Source organism: Petromyzon marinus, chromosome 56 (assembly GCF_048934315.1).
Source record: "Petromyzon marinus isolate PM22_M1 ecotype Great Lakes invasive population chromosome 56, UKy_Petmar_22M1.pri1.0, whole genome shotgun sequence".
Lineage (NCBI taxonomy): Eukaryota > Metazoa > Chordata > Hyperoartia > Petromyzontiformes > Petromyzontidae > Petromyzon > Petromyzon marinus.
The window spans coordinates 3455480-3468947 of NC_133722.1; the positions used below are offsets into that span (position 1 = coordinate 3455480).

At 61.3% G+C, this 13468-nt stretch overlaps 2 protein-coding genes across 2 annotated transcripts in view; one reads left to right on the top strand and one right to left on the bottom strand.

The window, feature by feature from the left end:
* LOC116954748 (cytochrome c) overlaps positions 1 to 8929 on the bottom strand; it is a 29544-nt gene extending 20615 nt beyond the window's left edge. Inside the window, exon 1 of the mRNA XM_032975520.2 lies at positions 8843 to 8929. Coding sequence (XP_032831411.2) covers positions 8843 to 8914 — 72 coding nt within the window. The 5' untranslated portion in view covers positions 8915 to 8929. The remainder of the gene's footprint in view (positions 1 to 8842) is intronic.
* LOC116954720 (uncharacterized) lies at positions 5299 to 12026 on the top strand. The gene is made up of 3 exons (XM_032975462.2): positions 5299 to 5773; positions 9346 to 9649; positions 10642 to 12026. Exons 1-3 carry the CDS (start codon positions 5498 to 5500, stop codon positions 11556 to 11558), a joined length of 1497 nt encoding a protein of 498 aa, XP_032831353.2. The 5' UTR covers positions 5299 to 5497; the 3' UTR covers positions 11559 to 12026.
* Positions 12027 to 13468: the final 1442 nt, after the last annotated feature.

A 13468-nucleotide genomic window follows, 5' to 3' on the forward strand; every position in this document is an offset into this window, starting at 1 on the left:
GGCAGTCTGCTGCCCCGAGTAGAGGACTGTCCACCCCTCACGATGGCAGGAGCCAGAGCCGGTCCACCAGACCTCCTGAATACCACAGAGATCCAAGCGGTACTGGTTCAGCGCCCGACAGAGGGGTGGCAGCCTCTCTCCGCAGTGAGTATTCGAACATTCCTGCAGCTGCTGCACAAGAGAGACACGCAGCACGCAGCTGCTGCACTAGAGAGAAAAGCAGCTGCTGCACGAGAGATACATGCAGCTGCTGCATGGTAGAGACACGCAGCTTCTGCAATAGAGAGAAAAGCAGCTGCTGCACTAGACAGACACGCATCTGCTCTACTAGTAAAGATACACAGCGACTGCATATGTAGAAAAACGCAGCTGCTGTATGGTAGAGACACGCAGCTGCTGCACGGGTTGAGGGACAACTGCTGCTGCACCAGAGAGACACAGCTGCTGCACTAGAGAGACACAGCTGCTGCACTAGAGACAGCTGCTGCACTAGAGAGACACAGCTGCTGCACTAGAGACAGCTGCTGCACTAGAGAGACACAGCTGCTGCACTAGAGAGACACGCAGCTGCTGCACTAGAGATAAGCAGCTGCTGCACTAAATATGCAGCTGCTGCACTAGATAGACACAGCTGCTGCACTAGAGACACGCAGCTGCTGCACTAGAAATGCAACTGCTGCACTAGAGAGACGCAGCTGCTGCACAAGAGAGACGCAGCTGCTGCACTAGAGACGCAACTGCTGCACTAGAGAGACACAGCTGCTGCACTAGAGACACAGCTGCTGCACTAGAGATGCAGCTGCTGCACTAGAGATATGCAGCTGCTGCACTAGAGACAGCTGCTGCACTAGAGAGACACGCAGCTGCTGCACTGATAGAGACAGCTGCTGCACTAGAGACAGCTGCTGCACTAGAGACAGCTGCTGCACTAGAGAGACGCAGCTGCTGCACTATAGATATGCAGCTACTGCACTAGAGAGACAGCTACTGCACTAGAGAGACACAGCTACTGCACTAGAGAGACACAGCTACTGCACTAGAGAGACACAGCTACTGCACTAGAGAGACACAGCTGCTGCACATGAGAGACACAGCTGCTGTGCTCGAGAGACGCAGCTGCTGTGCTTGAGAGACACAGCTGCCACACTAGAGAGACGCAGCTGCTGCACTAGAGACACGCAGCTGCTGCACTAGAGAGACACAGCTGCTGCACAAGAAAGACACGCAGCTGCTGCACACGAGAGACACGCAGCTGCTGCACAAGAGAGACACGCAGCTGCTGCACTAGAGAGACACGCAGCTGCTGCACTAGAGAGATACGCAGCTGCTTCACAAGAGAGACACGCAGCTGCTGCACTAGAGATACACAGCTGCTGCACTAGAGAGACACAGCTGCTGCACAAGAGACAGCTGCTGCACTAGATAGACACAGCTGCTGCACTAGAGAGACGCAGCTGCTGCACTAAAGAGACACGCAGCTGCTGCACTAGAGAGATGCAGCTGCTGCACAAGAGAGACACAGCTGCTGCACAAGAGAGACACACAGCTGCTGCACAAGAGAGACACGCAGCTGCTGCACAAGATAGACACGCAGCTGCTGCACAAAAGAGACACGCAGCTGCTGCACAAGACAGACACGCAGCTGCTGCACAAGAGAGACACGCAGCTGCTGCACAAGACAGACACGCAGCTGCTGCACAAGACAGACACGCAGCTGCTGCACAAGACAGACACGCAGCTGCTGCCCTAGAGAGACACGCAGCTGCTGCACTAGAGAGACACGCAACTGCTGCACAAGAGAGACACGCAGCTGCTGCACAAGAGAGACACAGCTGCTGCACGAGACAGACACGCAGCTGCTGCACAAGAGAGACACAGCTGCTGCACAAGACAGACACGCAGCTGCTGCACTGATAGAGACACGCAGCGACATCCACGACCTGGCCTGACGTTCGCCTTCCACCTTCTGGCCATAGACTCACAACACCGTTCTGTGGGGCCCGATAGGATCCCACAGAGACACACAGACTCGCACAGAGGAGACACACAGACTCGCACAGAGGAGACACACAGACTCGCACAGAGGAGACACACAGACTCGCACAGAGGAGACACACAGACTCGCACAGAGGAGACACACAGACTCGCACAGAGGAGACACACAGACTTGCACAGAGAAGACACACAGACTCGCACAGAGGAGACACACGGACGCAGAGGAGACACACATACTCGCACAGAGGAGACACACAGACTCGCACAGAGGAGACACACAGACTCGCACAGAGGAGACACACAGACTCGCACAGAGGAGACACACAGACTCGCACAGAGGAGACACACAGACTCGCACAGAGGAGACGCACAGACTTGCACAGAGAAGACACACAGACTCGCACAGAGGAGACACACGGACGCAGAGGAGACACACATACTCGCACAGAGGAGACACACAGACTCGCACAGAGGAGACACACAGACTCGCACAGAGGAGACACACGGACGCAGAGGAGACCCACAGACTCGCACAGAGGAGACACACGGACACAGAGGAGACACACAGACTCGCACAGAGGAGACACACAGACTCGCACAGAGGAGACACACAGACTCGCACAGAGGAGACACACAGACTCGCACAGAGGAGACACACGGACACAGAGGAGACACACAGACTCGCACAGAGGAGACACACAGACTCGCACAGAGGAGACACACGGACGCAGAGGAAACACAGACTCGCACAGAGGAGACACACAGACTCGCACAGAGGAGACCCACAGACTCGCACAGAGGAGACACACGGACACAGAGGAGACACACGGACGCAGAGGAGACACACAGACTCGCACAGAGGAGACCCACAGACTCGCACAGAGGAGACACACGGACACAGAGGAGACACACAGACTCGCACAGAGGAGACACACAGACTCGCACAAAGGAGACACACGGACACAGAGGAGACACACAGACTCGCACAGAGGAGACACACAGACTCGCACAGAGGAGACACACGGACGCAGAGGAAACACACAGACTCGCACAGAGGAGACACACAGACTCGCACAGAGGAAACCCACAGACTCGCACAGAGGAGACACACGGACACAAAGGAGACACACGGACGCAGAGGAGACACACAGACTCGCACAGAGGAGACCCACAGACTCGCACAGAGGAGACACACAGACTCGCACAGAGGAGACACACAGACTCGCACAGAGGAGACACACAGACTCGCACAGAGGAAACACGCGGACTCGCACAGAGGAGACACACGGAGACAGAGGAGACACACAGACACAGAGGAGACACACAGACACAGAGGAGACACACATACTCGCACAGAGGAGACACACAGACACAGAGGAGACACACGGACTCGCACAGAGGAGACACACAGACTCGCACAGAGGAGACACGTGGACGCAGAGGAGACCCATAGACGCACCGTGGGCATGGCCTTGAAACAATTAAATGTCATAGATGACGTTTCGGTTGCAGTCCCTTCTGCAGAGCACTGTGATGAAGAGGCATTGGCCCCAAAACGTCACCCATTATTGTTTTTGCTGAAAGGTCATACATACACACACGTCGTTGTTGTTGTTGTTGACATGGAGCGTGTTGATGTATTTGTTGTTGTTGTTTGTGCAACACTGTTAACGAAGCATCAGGTGTCACGTGTTACTGAATAAGTGCATCGGTGCACCAGAAGCTGCTGATACCCCCCCAAGGGGAGACGAGGGTAGGAGGAGGTGGAAGAGGAGAAGACGGGGAGGTGGAGGTGGAAGAGGAGGAGACGGAGAGGAGGTGGAAGAGATTAGATGGGGGGAGGTGGAGGTGGAAGAGGAGGAGACGGGGAGGTGCAGGTGGAAGAGGAGGAGATGGTTGAGGAGGAGGTGGAAGAGGAGGAGACGGGGAGGTGCAGGTGGAAGAGGAGGAGATGGTTGAGGAGGTGGAAGAGGAATAGATGAGGAGGAGGTGGAAGAGGAGGAGACGGGGAGGTGGAGGAGGTGGAAGAGGAGGAGACGGGGAGGAGGTGGTGGAAGAGGAGGCGATGGTTGAGGAGGTGGAAGAGGAGGAGATGAGGAGGAGGTGGTGGAAAGGTTAGATTGGGGTAGCAGGAGGTGTAATAGGAGGGGGTGAGGATGAGATGGGGGAAGAGGCGGAAGCGAGACCCACAGCGAGGCTGGACTCCCCACGTGCCTCCGATGTCGCCGTCCAACCTCCACGCTGCATCGCTGCCCCGTGCCCTCGCCTCGCTTGGGGCAGCCGTAGGGCCCTGCGCGAGAAGCCCCCTCGGTGGTGCCGTGGTGGCAGCAACCACGGACCCACCAGGGTGGTCCAGATGTCTTGTGACCCCCCCTCCCCATTTTACTGTTTAAAACTTTGATGTGTGCGTTTGAAAGTAAAGGTTTACTTAAAACAGAAATGAATAGGCAACGGGGAAACTAAAAATACGTGTTCAATTCATTGGGAGTCACAAGACATCTGGACCACGCTGTCGTCAGCGCTCCTTCAATGCAGGAGGAGGAAGAGCGGACACGAAACTCTCTCTGCTGCTGAAGGCCTCTCGTCGCAGCAGCAGCAGCAGCAGCGAGACCTCGACATTGGCACACCGAGCTCCTGAACCGTATCGCTGCTGCTGCTGCTGCCGTGGTAAGGATCGAGTAGAAAGGCGAGGGAGCGGCTACCACGCAGAGCGAGAAGCCAGTGGGACCCTCCCTCAAACTCCCCCAAACACAAAAACTCAACTGTGATCAAGCCCTCCGGACAGGGGCGGAGCCAGGGGGGGTGACAGGGGGGGGGTGACATTCTGCAAGTGTACGACACTCGGTCTGGCGAACTCCGTGCAACTGCATTGTCAGAGCGTGTCCGCCAACCGATGGCGTCTAAGTTCAACAGCCTGACTCTCTCTTAATCATTCTTGAACTTAACATTTGTTGAATGTCACCCCGGTCTGAAATCCTGGCTCCGCCCCTGCCTCCGGAGCGTCAGTCCTAGAGTGTGGCGCCCATGCCCGGCTGTCAGTAAGTGGAGGAGCAGGAGCAGGAGGAGGAGGAGGGGCAGGGGATGAGTGAGTTTTATGGGAATGGGGGACAGAGGAAGCTCTTCTCGACTCGAGCTCCCCCCTCCCTCCGTACCAACCACTCCCAAAACGGAGCCATTAAAATCGCAGCGGCTGCGCCGCTTTGCTCGCCCCCCCCCCCCATCGCACCACCGCCCGCTTCGGTAGTTTTTTAGGGAGCAGGAGGGGAGGGAAGGAAGGAAGGGGAGGGAGGGAGGGGGCAGCGGGGGCGGCGGGAGGAGGAGGAGGGGGAGGCGGGGACGTGGCGCATATGGGCCACACTTCTCCCGAGCCGAACTTCCATTACAAAACCCCCCAGCTCGCAGAGACTAAGCGGGAGCTGACCTTCTCCTCCTCCTCCTCAAGCTCACAGAGTGTCCTCCGTAACCCACCACCGTCAATCCGTCCCTCCTCGTCGCCATCGTCATGGCCGTGGTGAGACAAAGAGGAGGTCCCGGGGCTGGCGGTGCAGGAGGAAGAGTCGGGACCACCACCACCGCCACCGCTGCGGGCGACGTGGCCAAGCCGACCGGCGGCCGGGTGACCTGGCTGCTGCTGCTGCTCGGGGTCGTGCTCGGGGTCGTGCTCGGGGCGCATCTCTACATCGCCTGGGCACGCGTGGGGGAGGCGCGCGAGACGGCGCAGAGAGCGGCGGACGCGAGCGTCGAGTTGGCGCGGAGGGTGAGGGAGGTGGTGAACCAGGTGAGAGAGAGAGGTGGTGGTGAGGGAGGAAGGTGGTGAGAGGGAGGGTGAGGGAGGTGGTGAACCAGGTGAGGGAGAGAGGTGGTGGTGAGGGAGGGAGGTGGTGAGCCAGGAGGGTGAGGGAGAGAGGGAGGTGGTGAGTCAGGGAGGTGGTGAGCCCAGGTGAGGGTGGTGAGCCAGGAGGGTGAGGGAGGGAGGGAGGTGGTGAGCCCAGGTGAGGGAGGGAGCACTTGCCCCCAACAGTCTGTTAAGCCTATACGGGGGGAGGGGGGGGAGGTGAATCTTTGTCTTTGTGTGACGGGAGGAAAAGTTGCACCTAGCCTGGCACAAGCGCTGTGGTGATGTCACCACTGTGTGTGTGTATCAGGACTCGTCGTGCACCTAGCCTGGCACAAGCGCTGTGGTGATGTCACCACTGTGTGTGTGTCAGGACTCGTCGTGCACCTAGCCTGGCACAAGCGCTGTGGTGATGTCACCACTGTGTGTGTGTCAGGACTCGTCGTGCACCTAGCCTGGCACAAGCGCTGTGGTGATGTCACCACTGTGTGTGTGCAAGGTCTCGTCGTGCACCTAGCCTGGCACAAGCGCTGTGGTGATGTCACCACTGTGTGTGTGTTAGGTCTCGTCGTGCACCTAGCCTGGTATGACTCGATGGGTAGTGACGGTCAAATCTTGACTTAAAGCTTTCGTGACTGCAGAAATTAATATTCTTTGGGTCTTTCGGCAAAGTCACGTCGATGGATGACGTTCGCTTGTGTTGTGATCGAAACGTCGAAATTTTTGTTATTTTTTTTCTTTGAACCTACCAACGTGACTTTACCGCAAGACGCAAAGAACACAGTGACGGTGACTTGGTGCCACATTCATTCAACATTGACACACGGCGCTCCTCTGACGCTAAAATTACCTCCGTCGCAACATCAACAACCCATATTCTTGGTTCTTTCGGTAAAGTCACGTAGAAGGGAAACAATAAAATAATAAAAATATAAAACAATAACCAATATTGTTTCCCTTCTACGTGGTGACTTTACCGAAGGAACCAAGAATATGAATTTCCTGCAGTCACGAAAGCTTTAAATAAAAATCAACAACCCAGTTTCGAGGTCAAATCGTGGATTTTCGGGGTGGGGGTTGACACGGCACATCATCATCATCCCCTTCTGCGTGGTCGATCAAACATGAGTGCGTGGAAGCCAACAGCCGGTTGTCCTGTGGATATACTCGCCCCGGTCACAGGAACGTGGCATTTCCACCACACGCTCACGAGTGCCCATTTGAACGGGATATGACTTCGACCCACGACCTGCACGTGACTATCTGCGAGGATGTGCAATTAATTTCACCGTGCAGCGAGAGCCTTGGCCTCTCCACTGCTGGCTGAATGGGCCTCGCCCCCCCGTAAATATTGAACGTGTTAAGAACCAACTTTGGCGTAACGTTAGGCCAACGTTCAAACCACATTCGAACGTTGGTGCAACGTTGGTCTAATGGTTCCGACCACCCTTGCCAACCTGGGCGCAACGTTACCAACGTTCAAGCCGTAGTCGAACGTTGGCCGAACGTTGGCCCAACGTTGGTGCAACGGTCGTGCAACGTTGGCCGAATGCTTCCAACCACGTGCCGGCGTTGGCGTAACGTCGGCGACTTCACGATCGAGCTGCGTGCTGCTCGTGAAGTTTCCAGCCACGTGACGAGTTAAGCGAACGTGAGGCGCCTTGGGGGCGTTGTGGCAGAGGGGGGGGGGGTCTCTCCCCCCCCACCCCACCGCCCACGTGACCCGCGTGTGTGGACGTGGCAACTCCTCACCGGTCACGTGTGGGCACAGCTGCCCCCTGTGGGGTGCCCACCACACCCCCCCCACACCCCCCACCACACCCTACCACCCACCACACACCCACCACACCCCCACCACACCCACCAAACCCCCCCCACACCCCCCACCACACCCCCACACACCCTACCACCCACCACACCCACCAAACCCCTACCACCCACCACACCCCCACACCCCCCACCACACCCCCCACCACACCCACCAAACCCCCCCACCACACCCACCACACCCCCCACCACACCCCCCACCACACCCACCAAACCCCCCCACCACACCCACCAAACCCCCCCACCACACCCACCAAACCCCCCCACCACACCCACCAAACCCCCCCACCACACCCACCACACCCCCCACCACACCCCCCACCACACCCACCAAACCCCCCCACCACACCCACCAAACCCCCCCACCACACCCACCAAACCCCCCCACCACACCCACCAAACCCCCCCACCACACCCACCACACCCCCCACACCCTCCACCACACCCACCAAACCTCCCACGCCCCCCACCACACCCCCACACCCCCCCACACCCCCACACCCCCCACCACACCCACCAAACCTCCCACGCCCCCCACCACACCCCCACACCCCCCCACACCCCCACACCCCCCACCACACCCACCAAACCTCCCACACCCCACCACACCCCCCACCATACCCACCACATCCCCCCACACCCCCCACCACACCCACCAAACCCACCACACCCCACCACACCCCCCACCATACCCACCACACCCCCCCACACCCCCCACACCCACCAAACCCACCACACCCCCCACCAAACCCACCACACCCCACCACACCCCCCACCATACCCACCACACCCCCCCACACCCCCCACACCCACCAAACCCACCACACCCCCCACCATACCCACCACACCCCCCCACACCCCCCACCACACCCACCAAACCCACCACACCCCACCACACCCCCCACCATACCCACCACACCCCCCCACACCCCCCACACCCACCAAACCCACCACACCCCACCACACCCCCCACCATACCCACCACACCCCCCCACACCCCCCACACCCACCAAACCCACCACACCCCCCACCAAACCCACCACACCACCCACCACACCCCCCACACCCCCACCACACCCCCCACCACATCCCCCACACCCCCCACACCCACCAAACCCACCAAACTCACCACACCCCCCCACACCGACCACCCCCCACTACCCCCACGACACCCCCCACCCGTACCGGGTACTCGTTTTGAGGCTGAGTCGACCTAGGCGGGAGGCCCCAATGCCACTTCAAGCCATTCACCGTCATTGGCGGTCAGTCGTGGCCTTTGGATCCGCACTCCGACTGCCCGGGTTCGGGGTGCAGCGGGCGCAGCGCTGAGCCCCACGCTCGCGAGGTGGCACACAAAGACAAAGTTCCCCCGTGTAGCCTCGGCAGGCTGTGGGGAGCGAGTGCCGCGAAGGCCGGCGCGGCACGCGAAGGGGAGTGGCACCCCGCTCTCACGCTGGCGAGCCGCTCGTTGCAGAGGTGCGCGGCTGGAACCCGGCAGGCCGCCCTGGTTAATTCTGCGGCGTGCAGGCTCCCCGCGATGTGGCACGATATCGAAGGTCGCCACGGCGCTGTTACCGCAAATCACATTTGGTTTTTTTCCCGCACGCAGACTTTCACGGCCGATATTACCGTTCGCAATGAGTTAATCAGTCTCCCTCCGCCCGTGTCTCCCCGCCCTGCCTCCCCAGCTGGAGCCGCTGCGCGTGTCCGCGGAGGGGACGCGGCGCGACCTGGACGAGGCGGCGGCGCGGCTCGACGCGGCCGACGGCGCCGCGAGCGACTCCCTCGCGTCGCTCGAGCGCCGCCTGGCGGTCGACATCGCGGCCTTCGCGCGGGAGCTCGGGCAGGAGCAGCTCCGGCGGGAGGAGCTCCGGCGGGAGGTCGCGGCCGCGGCCTCCTGGCGGGAGCGCGTCGACGCGGAGACGAGCGACGCGCTCCGGAGGCTGCTCGCCGTGGAGGAGCTCGTCGAAGGAGTCACTGCGCGGGACGACGGTCAGAACCATGCCCGCTCGCTCGCTTTCTCACTCGCTCGCCCGCTTGCCGACTCGCTCGGCCACTGACCCGCTCGCTCGCTCAGCCGCTTGCTCACTCACCCGCTCACTCGCTCGCTCCATCACCCGCTCGCTCTACCGCTCACTCGCTTTTTTACTCGCTCGCCCATTTGCCGACTCGCTCGGCCACTGACCCACTCGCTCACTCACCCGCCCGCTCGCTCTACCGCTCACTCGCTTTCTTACTCGCTCACCCGCTTGCTCACTTGCCTGCCCACCCGCTCGTTCACTTGCCCGCTCACTCTTACTCTCTCACCCACTGACTCGCTCACTTTCTCACTCACCCACTACTCGCTCGCCCACCCACTCACTCATTCACCCGCACACTGACCAGTTCACTCACTCACCCACCTGCTCACTCACACGCCCGGCTCACTCTCTCACTCACTCACCCACTCACTCGCTTGCTTTCTCACCTGCTCACCCACAAGCCCGCCCACCCGCTCACTCACTCATCCACCTGCCCGCTCACTCACCCGCACACTCGCTCGCTCACTAACCTGCCTGCCCGCACACTCACTCACCCGCACACTCACTCACCCGCATACTCACTCACCCGCCTGCCCGCTCACTCACTCACCCACAGACTCGCTCACTCACCCACCTGCTCGCTCGCTTGCTCACTCGCCTGCCCCCTGACTTATAAGTCGATCTTTGATAGTTTAATGTCCCCTCGCTCTCGTAGATTCATTAATACCGAGTGGTCACGCGCCACGGGAAGAGGAAACCGGAGCTCATAAAGCAGAGCCACGCGTGCTCGTGAGGGCGTAACGCTCCATCCCCGTGCAGATGGAACGGATGGATATTAGCGGGCGCTTTGCCGCTGTGCCCCCGCCGCCACCGCCGCCTTCTGCTGGCACGGCTCCTCACGGCCGCGCGTGGAAGGTCGAGGTCGTTTACCCGTGGTCCCCCCGCGCGTCCCACCGCCCGCAGGGCTGCGGCCTCGCCTGGAGGAGCTGTCGGGCGGCCTGGAGTCGCTGCGGCGCACCCAGCAGGCCGGCGTCGAGCGCCTCGAGCGGCTCGAGTCGGCGACGGGCGAGGGCGCGGCGGAGCGGCGGGCGCTGGCGGAGCGCCTTTCCTCGCAGGTGGCCGCGGCGGCCGAGGAGCGGCGGGGGAGGGACGCGGAGGCGTCGCGGGAGCTCGGCGCCCTCCGCGCCGCGCTGGACGCCGCCGCGCAGCGCTGGGAGGAGGCCCGCGGGCGCACCGAGGCCGCCCTGGACGGCGCGCGGCGCGACGTCGACGGCCTCCGGCGGACCGCGGAGGACCACGAGGGGCGGCTCGGCGAGGTGGCCGAGGCCGTGACGGCGCTCGAGGAGAGGGCGGCGGAGAGCGGGGAGGGGGAGGCCGCGAGCGAGCGGCTGGGCCGCCTCGAGGGGCGCCTCGCCGGCCTGGAGGAGGCGCGGGGCCGGGAGGACGGCGGCGGCGGCGGCGCCGCCGAGGTGGCGGCCGAGGTTGAGGAGCTGCGGGCGGCCGTGGGCGACGCGGTGGAGCGCGTGCACGCGGCGGAGGAGCGTTGGCGCGCGGCGGCGGAGAGCGCCGGCGCCGCCGACCGCCTGCGGGAGCTGGTCGGCGACGCGGTCGCGCGGTCCGAGGAGAGGCTCGCCGGCGAGCTCGAGGCGAGAATTGCCGAGGCGGCGGCCGCCACCTCCGCCGCACGGGGAGAAGGACGCTCGCCCGGCGACGCCGGCGACGGCGGCGACGCCGGCGACGGCGGTGACGGCGACGACGAGGGAGAGGTGGAGCCGGCGGGCGTCTCGCTGGGCTCGTTGCGTGAGGAGCTCCGCAGGGTGACGGAGCAGCTGGCCGCGGTGCAGAGCGCGGTGCTGGAGGGCGCCGGTGGCGCTCAGTGACCAACCCACAAACCTCATAGTCCCGGCTATGAGGCGCAGGAACAGCTGCCACCGCTTGGGAGGGGTCGGGGGCCCCGAGGCTCGACCACAGTAGCGCGATGCGCTCCGAGTTGCCGGGGCGATCAACGGAGTGGGGGGGGGCGACGCCGGAGTCGTGTTCATCTCCTCCCCCTCACCCCCCTCCCAACCCCACTTCCACTACCCCCCCCCCGCCCCAACCCAGCGGCGTCGATCGGCTCGATGTTTCCGCGCCACACTCAGTTCGCGAAGCAGCTTCGCCGGCAGCGGCTGCACCGCGGCGCAAGCGGGAGGCTTCGTGACAAGTCACCCAGCGTGCCGCGCGCCTTCAAACCCCCGTCGCACACAGGTGGCGAGCCCCACAAACCCTCGCGCGGTCTTCCACTTTCGTCTTGTGAGCTCGACACGACGCCATTTTCACCTTAAGTTAATAAAACGCAAAAAAGCTAACATCTCCTTCTGTCGCCCCCCCCCCCACCCCCCCGCGAGTGGTCATTCTAAATCGCCAGCGTGACCGGCGATCGGCGCGGCCGCCCCCCTGCCCCGGTAAACTTTGGCGGTGCGCGACGTCACCCCCAAAGCACCACGCGCAGCCCCCCCCACCTATCCCGTGACATCGTACCACCACGGGCAGCCCGTGTCGTCGCTCCGTGCGTTTCTTACCCGCTGTCGTGGGGCCCTGTCGTGGGCCCAGTCGTGGGGCCCAGTCGTGGGGCCCTGTCGTGGGGCCTGTCGTGGGGCCCTATCGTGGGGCCCAGTCGTGGGGCCCGTCGTGGGGCCTGTCGTGGGGCCCTGTCGTGGGCCCAGTCGTGGGGCCCTGTTGTGGGGCCCAGTCGTGGGGAGTGGAGTGGGGTGAGATGGGGTGGGGTGGGATGGGGTGAGATGGTGTGGGATGGGATGGAGTGGGATGGGGGGAGGTGCCCCTTTGACCAAGACTGCCAGAACCTGAAATAATAAAAAACGCTCGCTCCAGAACCGCTCACCACTCTTCCAGAACCGCTCACCACTCTTCCACAAACGCAAGACCTTTTAAAACTCCGCAATCTCATGTTTTATTTATCACAAACGGCGCAAGCCGGCGTGTAGGTAGTGCACAAGGTGGTGGGGGGGGGGGTTAACCGACTCAAGTAATTAGCGACAATTAATGCGATGGGGGGGGGATAATAAAATTACGATGCTCCGATTCCCGTGATCGGCTGTTGGCTGTGCGAGGCGCGGGTCGAGACGAAACGCTCCACGGTGTAGATCAACCATGAGGACACCGTGGAATATCATCAGGACAAGGTCCAGGCAGTAAGGAATTAAAAGAAATCCAGGAATTCGGAATGACTTCCTGCGTAAAAATAAAAGCAACGTTTATTTTAATGTACCAGGTAAGGCCCAACTGAGCTATGTAGCTCTCTTTCAGGAGCGACCTGATAGCGCGATGAAGTGGCTGATATCGTCACGCGGAAATTTACAGCTGACACTCTAACCCCAACGCCCCCAGTGGGACCGACGCTCCGATCGTAGTTCGGGAATTTTCAACAAATTAAACGCTTGTCGCAGATTAGTGTTTAAAACGAGTGCAATTATCTTAAATTGGGTGTGCGTGCGCGGTAAACTCTCAATCGACGGCCGTTTTCAGTTCGCGGGCCGACAAAAATAATTCTGGGGCCCCGATTCGCGTGTTCCGAAACGATAATGCAGCCGCACGTTCGTCTCTCTACGAGCTGGTGGTCTAGACAAGGCCGAGACGACTGCACGGCAGCCATGCCTTCCCGCCGCTTGCGATCGGCACAGCCTTGGCGAAATATCTTGTGTTGGTGGTTGAGGCAAGGCCGAGATGTACGTTGAACTTCTTTCGCGCCGTGCGTAGCCAACCGGGCAAATCGGAAGGTGCGGGGGGCAAG